We start from the raw sequence: 15927 nt of genomic DNA, 5'->3' as shown, positions 1-15927 counted from the left end.
ATGTTTGACTGTAGGGACCGTGTTCTTTTCTTTGAATGCCTCTTTTTTTTCCTGTACACTCTATGTTGATGCTTTTTCCCCAAAAAGCTCTACTTTTGTCTCATCTGACCAGAGAACATTCTTCCAAAACGTTTTAGGCTTTCTCAGGTAAGTTTTGGCGACCTCCAGCCTGGCTTTTTTATGTCTCGGGGTAAGAAGTGGGGTCTTCCTGGGTATCCTTACCATACAGTCCCTTTTCATTCAGACGCCGACGGATAGTACGGGTTGACACTGTTGTACCCTCGGACTGCAGGGCAGCTTGAACTTGTTTGGATGTTAGTCGAGGTTCTTTATCCACCATCCGCACAATCTTGCGTTGAAATCTCTTGTCAATTTTTCTTTTCCGTCCACATCTAGGGAGGTTAGCCACAGTGCCATGGGCTTTAAACTTCTTGAGGACACTGCGCACGGAAGACACAGGAACATTCAAGTCTTTGGAGATGGACTTGTAGCCTTGAGATTGCTCATGCTTCCTCACAATTTGGTTTCTCAAGTCCTCAGACAGTTCTTTGGTCTTCTTTCTTTTCTCCATGCTCAATGTGGTACACACAAGGACACAGGTTGAGTCAACTTTAATCCATGTTAACTGGCTGCAAGTGTGATTTAGTTATTGCCAACACCTGTTAGGTGCCACAGGTAAGTTACAGGTGCTGTTAATTACACGAATTAGAGTAGCATTACATGATTTTTCAAAGGGTGCCAATACTTTTGTCCACCCCCTTTTTTAGGTTTGGTGTGGAATTATATCCAATTTGGCTTTAGGACAATTCTTTTTGTGTTTTTTTCATTGAAGACAAATTAAATGAAGAGAATAATACCAAAGAATTTGTGATTGCAATCATTTTCAGGAAGAAACTGAGTATTATCTGACAGAATTGCAGGGGTGCCAATACTTTTGGCTAGCACAGTAAGTACTGGGTCCAGAGGAAGAATCGCTGTCAGAGCTTCCTATACTGTATACTCGGTACATGTTCAGAGCTGGGAAAACTGCAATCTAATGCAGCGGCTTACTATGCGATGACGTTTCAGAACATCACTGCACAATAACATGAGGACCACCCAAATGTTTAAAGTCTATGGGTTGTCCTAAATTAGTTATTGTCATACATAGATCATATGTATGAAAGATGAACTCAATCCCATATCAATAAACAAGACAACTTAAAATGACACAAATATCTATTGCATATGTACCTTCAAGACTTTCATGGCTTTCTCCAATTTCTTCTTGCTCTTTGTATTCTTTTTACCAGTGGCATATCTCACCATTAAGTCTCTTGCAGTTGGTCCTTCATCCTTTAAATTAAGTGGGAATTTAATTTACTCAAAAAAAAAAGTAATAAAGTGTGCAAAATTGAAACATCGATCCCTAAAGGACTAACCTCAGACTCTGAGTCACTGTCATTCTTCTCATTGTCCTTCCCTAGAAAAAATTGCAAGGCTGCGACCAGGATCTGGGAAGAAAAAAATCACAGCGATTTAAAGGAATGCATCACCTGAAATTTCACATGCAGTAGCAAACAATCAGTAATTTTTAATGACTGCAAAAAAAAAAAAAAAAAATGTAAAAAATAAATAAATTAGGGTTAAGTTTATAAACTCACCTTCGTGACTTTAGAAAAACAGGCGGTTGTTATTACATTGACTGTTTTAGCATCATTCCTGGGGAAAAAAAAAAGCCATCAAGCTATTAAAGAATATAATCATCACTTAAAGAAGTTGTCCACTACTTCGACAACGCCTTCTCATACCCCACGCTTGGCCCCCATAAAATAGAAAACCTTACACTCCCCTCCCATGCCAGCGACGTTCCCGCGGTGTCCACACTAGTGGTCCCGGGACTATCGTGCAGTTGTTGTGACACGTCAGCCCGATGCCCAATCAACGCTGGCGTCACTGTCCCCACCTTCCGGCGAATTTAACATGAAGAGGAAGTGAGATCAGCTGCAGAACAAACTTCTCCATGTTCAATTTGACAGAGGATGGAGACAGTGACGCCAGTGCTGATTGGGCGCCAGGCTCACCTGTCCGAACGACCGCAGGAGAGCCCCGGGACCGTGAGTGCCGACACCTCTGGTATGGCACAGGAGGGGAGTATAAGATTTTTTTATTTTATCGGGGCCAAACATTTAGATCAAGAAGGGGTTATCCTAGTAGTGGACAACCCCTTTAAGATAGTAAATATTTACTACACAATATTGAGAAGTAAAATTAAGAGTAAATTTACAGCTTCACGTACAGTGACGTGTTAGGATGGCCTGGCGAGTGGCTACATCCTGCACAATTAAAAGCAGGCATGGAACAGGCAGAGTTGCCGATTTAATAGCTAAGTCAGCCCTCCTCCCTGTCTATACTTCGGCCCAGCTTTCCCAGTGAAATTCACTGACTGCTTTGCTCATATGCTGAAAGAGGAAACCGGAATGAAAACTGGGCACAGCTGCAGAGTCGATTGTAGGTATAAAGTATTTCACTGTGCCAACATACAATTCTCTGACCACAAGCAACATCACACACTTGTTGGATTTACTTACCAGATATTTCTTCTGTATAGTTCTATCATGACATCCAGTGACATCTTAGCTGCTATTGCATTGTTGTCTCGTAGCATTGTATACATAAAGTTCTGCAGGGTCTAAAATACACAAGTAGCACATGGGTTATTTCAGGGTACTCTTACCCAAACCAGGTACTGTGGAGAGGGTACTTACTGTGTTCACTTTGTTGTTCTTATGTTTTGCATTTATATTCTTGATGTCTGTTACAATGTGAGTGTACAAGGTCTGTAAAAAAAAAATTAAACAGTGGTCTCCAAAGATTTTTATGTAGTGCACCATGCCCTGATTTATTGCATTACTGCTACATCACAGCAATGCATAGATGTACTGAGTATATTGCTGTAAACTCGATAGAACCATGGAAAATCCAGGTGCTCGTCTAATATGTCCACTGTGTGCAGAATTATTAGGCAGCTCGCTTTCCTCAGGCAAAAAGGAGCAAAAAAGATTTAACCAACTCTAAAAAGTATTTTTCTTTAAGTGTAATTCTTAGTGTCAGCCTCCTGGTAGCATACACCCATGGTTTCCCATGTCAACCAAAGAAGCGACTGAGAAAGTCACATTTTGTTAAGTCTTACAGAAGCTTTGTTGATATTGGGGCGTGATCACAGGATCATTAAAAGTTTTGAAGCAAAATTAACAGGGTCGCAAAAAAAAAAAAAAAACAGACTCACATTAACTGCCAAAGATTTGAGAATCAAACGTGAAGCAACAGAAAGTCATTATCCTTCACTGTTGTCATATTCCAGAACTGCAACTGGAAGCTCCAGAAGTACAAGGTGATCAGTGCTCAGAGACATGGGCTGAGGTAAGGAAGGTGGAAGTCCGACCACTGAGCAAGACACAGAAGATGAAATATCAAGAATGACCACGAAATATCTGAACACGGAATCAAAGGTTTTACGGACTGGTGAGATGAGAGTGACTCTTGACCGACCAGATGGATGGGCCCATGGCTGGATCAGTGATGGGCACAGACTTTTGTCTTAGACTCTGACGCCTGTAAGGTGGAGGTGGAATATTGCTATGGGCTGGTGTTATTAAAGAGGAGCTAGTTGGACCTTTTCGGGTTAGAAGATGGACTCAAAATCAACTCCCACATCTGCTGCCAATTTTTAGAAGACACTTTTTATCAAGCAGTGGTGCAGGAAAAAGTCTGCATCTTTCCAGAAAACCATGATTTTTATGTAGAACAACGTGCCATTGCATATATAAAAGCTCCTTCACTGCTTGGCTGCTAGTAAGGCCTTATAGATGAAAGAATTATGACATGGCCCCTTCCTCACCTGACCAGACCCATTTGGGAACCTATGGGTCCTTGTTAAACAGGAGATTTACAGTGAAGGAAAACAGTCACCTCTCTGAACAGTCTTTAAGAAACTGTGGTTGGTGCTGCCCAAAACATTGATTGGCAACAGATTAAGAAACTGACACCATATATGGAAGGCTTATGAATTTTATTGAAAAGAAGGGCGGCTATATTGGTCACTGATATATTTTTTTAATGTCAGAAATGGATTTTTATACATTTTGAGCTATTTGGTTATTATTCTCCCTTTAACAGATGAAAATGAACAATCGAGATGGAAAAATGTACATTTTTCATTAAGTTACATAATAATAATACAGCACATTAATAGTTGCCCAGTAATTCTGCACATGTAGATATTCGAAAAAGACATAACCTCACTTTTACTTTTTTAAATATTCAGGTTTCTTAACCTTTTGGACTGACCAAACGCACTGTAGTTCAATAATCAAATTAATCACCAAAAATACAAATTGCCTAATAATTAACCACTACACGTTGCATCGGAGGGCTGGACCACACTCAAGAAACCTCAGTTCTCTGCTCTTGGTGTTTTAACCCTTTAGGGGCATTTTTCTAATGTATTTATTTAAAGGACCACTCTAAACAAATGAAGTTATTTGTACTTAAGAAATTAAATATTTCTAAATCTCATTACCTTTCTTAGAAGTTTATCTTGGCATCTTAAAAGTTCAAAAAAGAGTTCAAGAAGAACAGACGGGTTTATTAAGTCCTTGTTTCTTAACATGACTAGAGCTTTGCATAAAGTCTGGAAGACAAGAAGCAAATGAGTCGCACACAAAAATACTTAGATTTTTAGCACCAGCAATACATTATACACATTATCCATTGTATTTGCAAAGACCACTTTTCATTGACATTTTGGGTGGTTGTCTCAAACAACTATCACTATAGTAGCAGCTTCATCTATTACAAATTAATAGACTATAATAAATACACTCATATCGGATTTTTGCGATATTAAGACTAAATGTAATGAAACCGGGCTCTCTCCCGTCGTACTTTTATGGTATTGCTCATGACTGTACAGAATTAAGACTGTGGTGCTGTTATTAAAAGGCTCATACACATATTGGCCAGCTGCTACATATTTTTGTGGAAGTGTAAAAGAGTTTTCACATTTTGGACAATTATGGAATAGCCACAGGGGGTTGTACCTCTGGGACATATACACCTATATCAAGAAAGTGCCCCCCCATCATGTGCTTGTACTAATAAATTGACACAAGAATGCAAAGAGTTACATCAAGGAAATGGGAATACCTGTAATTTTTCGTATATACCTAACAAAACTACTGAATAAGACTGCTTACAGCTCCACTATTGCAAGATTTGCCATGGCAGAACCTGCGATAGAGATCCAACCTCAAAATCTACTGACAGATTAAAGAATTTTGGAAAAGGTAATTCACCTCACTGTTCTGCCTTAAACTAACACTCGGCTATTAAAAAGAGCTATGCCTAAACATGATTGGTGTATAAAAAGAACTTGGAACTCCAGCAATGGAAGGCCAAGTTCAATATATAGGTTTAATGGAGGGGGACCCTACTTGTGCACCCACAGATTAGGAGTGCCACTCATCTTCTCGTAAACATGATTGGTGGCAAGAACTATGGTCACGTCCTTCCTTTACAGATACGTGCATTGTGAATTCTCTTTAGCAGAGTAACATTACTGCCAAAGCCGAAATATGGTATCATGTCAGATGTGGCGCCCCTGAGGGTTCGACCGCCACAGGAATGCTGCACTTCTTTAATGGAGTGTGGTGTTCCTCCTCTGAGGTAAGCCCAGTGCGATGGTTGTGACCTAACCTTTTGCATCCAACACCACATTTCCACCAGAGGGAGCTATTATGCACTAGGTGCTGCTCCCCTGGTTACAGGGAGACTGGGGAACACAAAGTGGTAGGAACCAGTTAGTGGGTGAGGGTGGAGGAACAACTAGATAGTTACACTTTAGATTTCATATTTAATAGTATGCCATCTTTGATCTTGGGTCCTTCGGCTGGTTCTTCGTTGGTCTTCTGCTGGTTCTTTTTGGTCTAGCCTTTGCTAGTCTTTCGGCTGTCACTGTGCCGTCAAAATACTGTGTGTAATGTGACTTCCCTCCGGGAGCGCAGATCCTGTGTGGGCCTGCAACGGGATGGGACACAGCCCTCGTACCCCAATCTTTGGGACGAGAGGAAGGTTGCAGACAAAGGAATGTCTCAACCCGGCCGAGCAACAGGATCAAGAAGACCCGGGAGCTTTAGAGTGTGGCTCCACAGCAAATGGGTCCCGGGGAGGATGCAGACAGAGCGGAGCACTCCACCTGTCCTCGCCTACCTGATCTATTCAGAGGGATTCTGGCTGAAAAAGGAGTACCTGCCCCCAACCTCGTACTCTACGTCCAGGACGGGAAAGCCCGGTTAGACCCTGAGGATCCCATCGGGCGTCGGATGGAGAGGAATTGCCACCCGAGAGGAGCTCAGAGGGAGACCCGGCCTATCCACACACGCACAGACGGGAAAGGGTGAAGTCTGCAGTGCAGGAACACTCTGGTGCAGGGTCGCTACCGAACACTGGACTTCCTCGGAGGTAGTCGGACCCCCGTCCCTGGTGGCCGCAGGACTCCGCGAGGAGCAGGGAGTCGCCTTCCCGCTAACATCTCTGAGTGAGTAAAGCTTTGGAAGTTCACCCCTATGGCCTCCGGACTGTTCATTACGCGCCATACCATGCAACGCGGGGCCCGTACTCTTCCGCGCTACTGCTACCCCCCTTGCCTGCCCTGAGGCCCTGCTCCGCCTGTGGGGAGCAGCGAGAACTTTAGCCGCCATGACACCGGGCCTCAGAGGATTGCTAGCGGCGCTGGTGGCCTTCACCAGACACCACAGGTGGCGTAGTCGTTAATCAGCCACTCAACCCGGAATAGCCCACACCATCTCTTTCTAATGTGACGGCCCTGAGCACGGGTCGGGCCCGGGCCACGGCTGCATCCCATCTTCCCATCACAAGGCCCGACACCGAGTCCCCCAACACCCAGGGTAAAACACGGGCTTTCTGAGTAGAGGCGTCACATCAGATATCTCTATTTCCATGAAAAGTGAACATGTAAAGTTATCATTCCAACTGACTTTTCTTATTAAAATAAAAAAATAGACAGTGCTCCAAAAAAATATTCTCCATCCAGCATAATCCTGCTAAAGCTACCTAAAAAAAAACTATTAGGCAGCATTTACACATCTAGGTTTCAAGCACAAAGATGCTATAAGTCTGAAAAGCAGACCAAAGTTGGACATGCCACCAATTTATTTTTTTTTTTAAGGGTGGGGGTGAACCTTCAGTGCGCAAAAAAGGGCACGTGGCCTGTGTTCTGTCTGTAAAAAAAAAAAAAAAAAGTGTGAATGGGTCCTAATGCAAGGAGCAGATTACCATTCTGAGATCTGGATCCATGACGGTGTGTTGTGATGATAGGATTGATTTCAGCTGCTGTGGGAAGTCCTGAAGATGCTCTGGATAGCAGTGAGCAGTCTGGAATATACAAAGACAACTACATCAAGGCCAGTTTCACATGGATGTAATGCAGTAACATTTTAAGATTTTTATTAGGCTAAGTGCCCACGATGCAGAAATGCTGCAGATTTTTTCCGCTTCTCCCTGGCAGGAAAAACACATGCGGATTTTACATGCGTTTTTTCCTGCCAGGTAGAAGCGTTTGTCAAGCGTTTTTGCATGCGGGTTATCAAGCGCTTTTCCAAGAGATTTTAGCATCACTTGGAAAAGTGCTTGACAACTTGGTCACACTATATAAATCCATGCAACCAGCATGGATTTATATAGTGCGACCAAGTAATAGTTGAAAAAAAGAATAAGAATGGTAAAAAATAAAAAAATAATGGCAGGTCCTTTAACACCACCACGACCCATACAACAGACTGTACGCAGCGGAGAAAACACCGGGGGCCATCGGAAGGTAAGTATAATCTTTTATTTTAAATTCTTTTTTAACAGGTTCTATGATACAAATGTCTGGAGGAGAGTCTCCTCTTCTCCAGACCTGGGTACCATCCGCACATAGAATCGCATGATATCCGTATGTGCAAATGTGCTGACACAGATGATATGCGTTTCAATGCAAGTCAATGGCGGCAATTACGCTGCGTGTCCGCAAAATTAATGGACATGCTCCGTATTTTTCCGCAATGATAATCCTCAGCAGAAATTTCCGCAGCATGTGCACAGCACATGCGGATATCATTGGGGACCATGGGGCACGTATTACCAAGCGTTTTTTAAGCGTCTTCGCTGCGGAAATTCTGCGGCAAAAACGCTTGAAAAATGCATAGTGGGCACGCAGCCTTAAAGCCACAACACACTCACCCTTCTACTCAATGGTTCTGCTAATCTAAAATTTAAGTCACCATAACACTGTAGCACCCTGAGGATTCGGCTGCTACAGGGGTATTGCACCTCAACCCAGAGGTGTGATATTCCACTCCCGGGTAAGGAAGGAGTGTGGAACTGAGCTCAGATAGACTGCATGCACTACATACATCCCATTCCAGAGGAGCAGGCCGACGGTACTCCCACTTAGAAATGTGCAGGTACAACCGAGCCTGTTCCTGGCTGGAGTGGGAGGGGGGTGGTACATCCCATGTAGTGTAGGGGCAGATAGGGGGAGCAATCTGGGTAGTGATAGGAGCTCATTGGGTGCTGGTCACCTGAGCTCACACATAGAGGGATATATAAGGAGGGCACCAACTTAGATCAGGGTCAGACGCTGAGAACAAGTCAGTTGGAGAGAGAGAAGGAAACAGCAGCCCTGGAGAGAGAGAGAGGAGAAAGAAAGAGAAAGACCCAGAGGGGGAAGACTGAAGGGACCCAAGAACCCAAATTAGAGCACCGGGTGAGGAGTCAGCAAGAGGGTACCGGAACCCAAGCTGGTGGGGGCAAAGACATTCCCCAGCCAGAGACCGGAGACCGTGGGCAGTGTCTGTCACGGTCACCCACCACATTCACCCCGAAGGCACACCACATGGAGGGTCAGGGAACCCAGGGCCAAGGGTGTCCCAAAAGAAGGCCCGAGGGAGCTGGACCTAGGTGAATCACTGGTGGGGACGGCTGAAGAAAGGACAGAGGGAGAGCTCAGGGCCACGCTCCGGACTTGTTTGGGGGTTGGCTGGATCCAGGACCTGGTGGACGCAGCACGGCTCGGGTGGTCACTAGCAGCTGGAGTGACCGGAACATCAGCAGTAAGTAAACACCCTTAACTGCACAACCCGAGTCTGTCTTCATTGCCGGCTGCACCGCACCACCACAACCCCCATCCTCTGCGCCTGTCCCCTCTGAGGCTATACCCCTCCCGTTGGGGGTTATCTCATCAAGCTGCGCACCCACCATCAGCCTCAGCGGACCCTGCGGCAGCGGCGGCCACAGTGACCGCATCACAACGGGTGGCGTAGTCGACATAAAAGAACTTTAATAACATCTGTAGGACTGCCACATAACACTTAGCTTGACGCCCTGGGCACGGGACCGGGTCACAGCCGCTCGGAGACTACAACCCCCCATCTGATCCGGTGCCGGGTATTCCCCTCAAAAAGGAATATGTCCCAGGGGGCGCGTCAACTTTGGCGTAGTCGGCAGGATTACGTGCCCACAACAACCGGGTACTGCGTGCCTGAAGAAAAGTGCAAGTTTACCTCAGAAAGAAGTCTCCCGCCGGTTCCGGAGGGTCCACGCCATCGGACTCCATCACCAGTCGTTTCCCGCCGATTGTCCGCCATTTCCAGCTTGTTCCCGCCATCTGCAGAGTTTCCCGCCACTGGGCGACGCTTCCCGCCAAAACCGCAGATTTCCCGCCTTGGAAGAGCAGCGGACGCCATTATGGGCGTGCCAAAGGAGGGCAAGAGGCCACCTCCCATCGTGGGCCAGGACAGAAAATGGCGCCAAAAATGGAAACCGCCCCCACCAACAGAGACTGTGATGCTGGAGGTGTCTGTCAGCGTGAAAGAACTCCCCCTGGAGCTGACAGTCACCGAGTTGCCCCGGGACCGCCCTCGAAGTGGGAGGAGACGAAAGAGAAGAGAAAAGATGGGTGTCGCTTGGAGCAGTCTGGAGCGAGCGCACCCGGAGGCAGGAAGCCTGGAAAGGAGCAGCAGAAAAGCTCACCCGGAGATGGAAAGAGAGCAGAACAGCACCGGCCCGCTGGCCAGGAGTCTGCTAGAGACCGAGGAAGGAGGGCAGAGCAGCACCGGCCCGCTGGCCAGGAGCCTGCCAGAAGCCGAGCAGAGCAGCACCGACCCGATGGTCAGGAGCCTGCTAGAGTCCACAACCCCGCTAGGTCTAGCGGAGATCCTAGCGCAGCTCCCCCGAGACCGGGAGTGTGCACAAACTGCCCTGGAGGGCCTCGCAAGGAGGATGGCCCGGGTACAGCGCGAGATACTGGCGGAGTGGGGCCGGGAGATGACCCAGCAAGCAGAGACCAGTCAACGGAGCACGCTACCCTGGAAGAGGAAGCAGACCGCCTCTGAGGATGGCGCGGGAGGACCCAAGGCCGGAGACGGCGCCGAGGAGGGAGCCGAACGCATGGAGGCAGGTAAAGGGGACGCCTATACCCCAAGCCGTGACACCGCTTACCTGCCCCAGCTCCCCGTCGCAGAGCCCGAAAGTCCCCCTGCTGTGCCCGTAACCGCCAGGTCACCGCCATGGACTAGGCCCCGACCGGAAGCCGCCGCAGCGACCCCTGTGACGTCACGCGCCCCGACCCGGAGCGTGACAAAGCAGGAAGTACCACCAGCCTGGTCGCAAGGCCTAGTACCTCCGGGCGCCGCACCACCAACAGCGCCCCCTACCTCCGCGGAGCCTCCGGCCTGGCCGCAAGGCCAGGTAGCCCAGGGCGCCGCCGTCCTAACGGTGCCCTTCACCTTCCAGGTGCCCCAGGCCTGGCCGCAAGGCCTGGGCAACCCGGGCGCCACCACCGCCGCGCTCGCGCCCGCAATACCTAGGGTGCCACACCTGGGGGAGGACCTCTTCGGCCAGCTCACATGGCCGGACGGGCGGCCCTTCATCTGGCCCGAAGGGTACCCTGAGCTGGAGCGGCAGCAAAGACTAGGGCCCTTGTGTGAGCCCCTGATCCCGGCTCCGAAGCCCGTGGCTCGGGTCTCGCCTCCTCTAGCAGAAGCCCAATTCGTGTGGGACCCCATGGGAGAAGATTTGATGGGGTTCACCGGAGAAACTCGGGCAGCCGCAGCTGAACGTACAGAGTGTTGCCGTCAACAGCTGGCAGAGTTTAAGAGAGAACGGGAGGAGAGGCGGGTCAGAGAACAACAGGCCCAAATCCAGAGCGCGGAGCAGAAGAGCCGGACTAGGAGGAACCCCCGTGCAGCGCATTGTCCCCGCACCATCGGGACAGTGATAAAGTTCAACCCGCAGCATGGGTGGGGCTTTATTCGGGACCGTAACAACCGCGGTGACGTTTTTGTGACTCGCAGAGACGTCGAGTCCCACCTGCCGGAAGGTCACAAAGGCCGTGACCTCTACGTCGGAGACGAGGTCACTTTCACCCGGCACAAGTGTGTCAAAGGACCTTACGCCCTCCACGTACACCGCTTGACGGAGGAGGAGTTGCGGTACGGGGAGGAGGAGCCAGAGGACCCGGACGGGTCTGAAGAAACATCATATCAAGAAAGAGCAGGAGGAAGACGCCGTTGAGTGCGGCAGAGCAGGTGCTGTAAATAAGTTACCCAATCGGGGTATATAGAAACTGAAACTGGAACTGTTGCTGCTGCTAAAATAGTCCCCGTTGGGACCAGGGAACTGTTTACCCGTTAACCCCTTCATCCTACAGGCTGAGGACTGTGAGCAGCCATTCCCTACCCTCTACCTGGCCGAGGACTGAGAGCGGCCAACTTTCAACTTCCCCTGTATATAGTTGCGCGTCCTAAAGCGCCCCCTACCGGTTTTATAAGAAAACCAGATTTTTCTAAGAGACTGTCGCACTTTTCCCGGACACACGTTGCACAGTGTCCGGAGGAGGAACCAGAGACAAGAGAAGTCTACGAGAATGTTTATATAAAAAGTTTTATATATATATAATGTTTATATGTTTTATATGTTCATATAAAAATTTTGTATGTTTTGGTGTTTTATGTCTTACAGCCCGAGGACGTGCTGTGATTTACCAGGGGGGAATGTAGCACCCTGAGGATTCGGCTGCTACAGGGGTATTGCACCTCAACCCAGAGGTGTGATATTCCACTCCCGGGTAAGGAAGGAGTGTGGAACTGAGCTCAGATAGACTGCATGCACTACATACATCCCATTCCAGAGGAGCAGGCCGACGGTACTCCCACTTAGAAATGTGCAGGTACAACCGAGCCTGTTCCTGGCTGGAGTGGGAGGGGGGTGGTACATCCCATGTAGTGTAGGGGCAGATAGGGGGAGCAATCTGGGTAGTGATAGGAGCTCATTGGGTGCTGGTCACCTGAGCTCACACATAGAGGGATATATAAGGAGGGCACCAACTTAGATCAGGGTCAGACGCTGAGAACAAGTCAGTTGGAGAGAGAGAAGGAAACAGCAGCCCTGGAGAGAGAGAGAGGAGAAAGAAAGAGAAAGACCCAGAGGGGGAAGACTGAAGGGACCCAAGAACCCAAATTAGAGCACCGGGTGAGGAGTCAGCAAGAGGGTACCGGAACCCAAGCTGGTGGGGGCAAAGACATTCCCCAGCCAGAGACCGGAGACCGTGGGCAGTGTCTGTCACGGTCACCCACCACATTCACCCCGAAGGCACACCACATGGAGGGTCAGGGAACCCAGGGCCAAGGGTGTCCCAAAAGAAGGCCCGAGGGAGCTGGACCTAGGTGAATCACTGGTGGGGACGGCTGAAGAAAGGACAGAGGGAGAGCTCAGGGCCACGCTCCGGACTTGTTTGGGGGTTGGCTGGATCCAGGACCTGGTGGACGCAGCACGGCTCGGGTGGTCACTAGCAGCTGGAGTGACCGGAACATCAGCAGTAAGTAAACACCCTTAACTGCACAACCCGAGTCTGTCTTCATTGCCGGCTGCACCGCACCACCACAACCCCCATCCTCTGCGCCTGTCCCCTCTGAGGCTATACCCCTCCCGTTGGGGGTTATCTCATCAAGCTGCGCACCCACCATCAGCCTCAGCGGACCCTGCGGCAGCGGCGGCCACAGTGACCGCATCACAACGGGTGGCGTAGTCGACATAAAAGAACTTTAATAACATCTGTAGGACTGCCACATAACACTTAGCTTGACGCCCTGGGCACGGGACCGGGTCACAGCCGCTCGGAGACTACAACCCCCCATCTGATCCGGTGCCGGGTATTCCCCTCAAAAAGGAATATGTCCCAGGGGGCGCGTCAACACCCTTTGGTGATCCGAGTTTGGTACTCTGGAACCATGGGAGTCCAAGTGCTAGAACTGAAAATAGACGTTATGGGATTCCAGCCTTAGGCTGCATTCACACATCTGTGTTGTGGTCTGTGATGCACATCTAGCCGTGGATCTCCTGATCTAAAATAAACCGCATCATTGCTGCATATGAGGCTGTCAAGTTTGGGTTCGGAGACCCCTAGTCAGACCATGCATTGCAGTTAATACTCAAGACCACAACACACAGATTATCTAACCACAGATCCTAAAAATAAACTCACATTAGGCGCAACAGTAAGCAATTCCCAAAATAGTTTAAGATTCTTACCTGTGCCATAAACATGACCAGTGTAGCCAAATCCTTGTTAGGTCGGTCTGGCTGCAGTTTGAATACTTCAATGATGGACTGATAGTGTTTGTACTGCTGTAAAAACTTCACAAAACATAAAAATTTTAGCATTTAACACTATATGACAACACATGCTTTCATTGGTTAAATGCTATATTCACAAAAAATAAAAAATAAAGTCAGCCATCTCCTGACTCGAAAGATTAGGTTTGGTAGCCAAATAGATGGCAATACCCAAAAATAATGTTGTCAGAATTGCTCCCTTTAAATGTAGGAGTGTCCAAATAACCTAGAATTTCAGACTACCCTGGAGACCAAAAGTGTAAATTCAGACAGCAGATTTGTTGCAGATCTTTGAGACAAAAAATCATTTCCATTTTTCGAATAGAAAAGGAGTCTGCAGTTTATGTACACATTTGTGCCATGCTTATTTACGAGTGTGAAACAAATCTATGCTGTGCAAAAATGTTTAAGGGTATGTTCACACACAGCGTTTTTGCAGTTTTTTCCCTCAAGAGAGGAATACAATTCTACATTAAAATGTGCATTTTTGAGAATTAGCGTCCTCACAAGTCAATGGCTCCACCGGGGCTTACGTCAGAAGCCTTAGGAAATGGGATTTATGTGTATGCGCTGATGGGGTCATTGACTGTAATGATGGAGACGGAGTCACGGTGTGTTCTGTCGGACATCATTTTCAGCTGTATCTACGTGGTCTACTAAATTTCATCGCCAACCTCAAATAGGTCGATACGGCCAGTACTGATATTTAACAGAGCACACAGTGACCCCGTCTGCATCATTATTTATTGATTTTACTCCCTTATATAGAGCCATTAATTCCACAGACATTGTGAGCCCCAATGGGGACAGTGCTGATAATCTATATTCCCTATCAGTATATCTTTGGGAGTGTGGAAGGAAACCGGAGGAAAAAAAAACATACAAACTCCTTGTTGGGATTTGAACCCAGGACCCGCGCTAACCACTGAGCTACCGTGCTGCTCGTCATCATTACAGCACATATGCCCAAATTCTATTTTCCATGGCTTCATACATAAGCCCCAGCGAAGCAACTGTAAACGCAATGTGAACATAGCTCTGCAGACAGCAGGGAGCACCAGGGCTCAGTTCTCCCATTGGTGACACCTGCTTTATGTTTCTGGCATATTGCTAAGGTGCTCCGGAGGCTGCGATCAGACAATCTCCATGCAGTAACCTATAGTAACACAGCAGGGCTCACGATGTACTGCTGGACCTTTACCACCTTGGCATGGCCAGATGGGCACTGGAGGAAGCACATCCCCCGACACCCTCCCTCCCTATTGGTGTGCAGCACTGGGAGGCGATACTGACACATTCATACATATATTTTGGTGTAAATCCACCATGTACAGAGAGAGGCAGCTGGTCTCCATTCCTCTCCCTGGCACCCAGCTCTTACCTCCTCGGTGTAGGAGGACGGCTCCCTCTTTATCAAGTTCTGCAGCTGCGGAAGGTTGTTCGGCAGTTTGTTATTATTTCTCCCGGACATGATGACGACTTTTCAGCAGCAGCGCTTCCTAGATTCTCTAATACTCCACAGCCTGCTGAGCAATAGGCGTCAATAACCAGTACACGTGTGCACACACTAGGAGGCCGCCATGTTGAATCACCCGTCTGCGCTGTTCGTTACGTCAGGACGGCAAGTCGAACAGGACAAAATTCTTCGATAGCGCGCAGAACACAGGGCCATCTAGTGGTGGATATAGCTTACTGCAGGTACAGTGATATGTTACGGATTTATCAGTGGGATGATTTTTGTCACTGTCTGTGAGAGGCGTTTCTCATATTCCACAGCTCGTCTCATTAAATGGAATGACAATGAACAATTATATTTAGTCTGGGAACATCCATGCAGATAACAGGCACAGCTATCCCGATTTTTCAGACACAATCCCAGCAAATTTATGATATGCAGAGATTACAACCTAGGGAGCCCTTGACAAGGGGTCGCCCGATAACCCCCCAAAATGGGAGCCGCCTTTAGATGGGTATGGCTTATATATAAGGGCATGGGTGACCAAAATCCGGGTCAAAGCTACTTGACAGAAAACAAGAAATTACAGATGTGCCCCCCACTCAGGTGCGAAGGTACAGACTGGGTGAGGGGCCACTGATTGGGGGTCTCTGCCCAATCTGTCCTCCGCAGCACTCTAACGTATGGTTGGCAGGCAGACTTTAGAGTCACAGCAATGCAGGTTCAAGGAAAAGTGTTCCTCTCCCAGGGATGAA

General features: G+C 48.0%; 1 protein-coding gene across 1 annotated transcript in view; it reads right to left on the bottom strand.

Annotated features, from left to right (window-relative positions):
- Positions 1-15354, bottom strand: part of SDAD1 (SDA1 domain containing 1) — a 78480-nt gene extending 63126 nt beyond the window's left edge. Inside the window, exons 1-9 of the mRNA XM_073637319.1 lie at positions 15098-15354; positions 13633-13737; positions 7336-7434; positions 4562-4672; positions 2748-2819; positions 2571-2671; positions 1644-1701; positions 1422-1493; positions 1234-1335 (exon numbers count right to left, since the gene is read on the bottom strand). Coding sequence (XP_073493420.1) covers positions 1234-1335; positions 1422-1493; positions 1644-1701; positions 2571-2671; positions 2748-2819; positions 4562-4672; positions 7336-7434; positions 13633-13737; positions 15098-15187 — 810 coding nt within the window. The 5' untranslated portion in view covers positions 15188-15354. The remainder of the gene's footprint in view (positions 1-1233; positions 1336-1421; positions 1494-1643; positions 1702-2570; positions 2672-2747; positions 2820-4561; positions 4673-7335; positions 7435-13632; positions 13738-15097) is intronic.
- Positions 15355-15927: the final 573 nt, after the last annotated feature.

This window comes from Phyllobates terribilis, unplaced genomic scaffold (assembly GCF_046119375.1).
Source record: "Phyllobates terribilis strain yellow unplaced genomic scaffold, ASM4611937v1 Scaffold_1__5_contigs__length_1240528914, whole genome shotgun sequence".
Classification (NCBI taxonomy): Eukaryota; Metazoa; Chordata; class Amphibia; order Anura; family Dendrobatidae; genus Phyllobates; species Phyllobates terribilis.
This window is presented reverse-complemented; position numbering and strand designations above follow the sequence as displayed.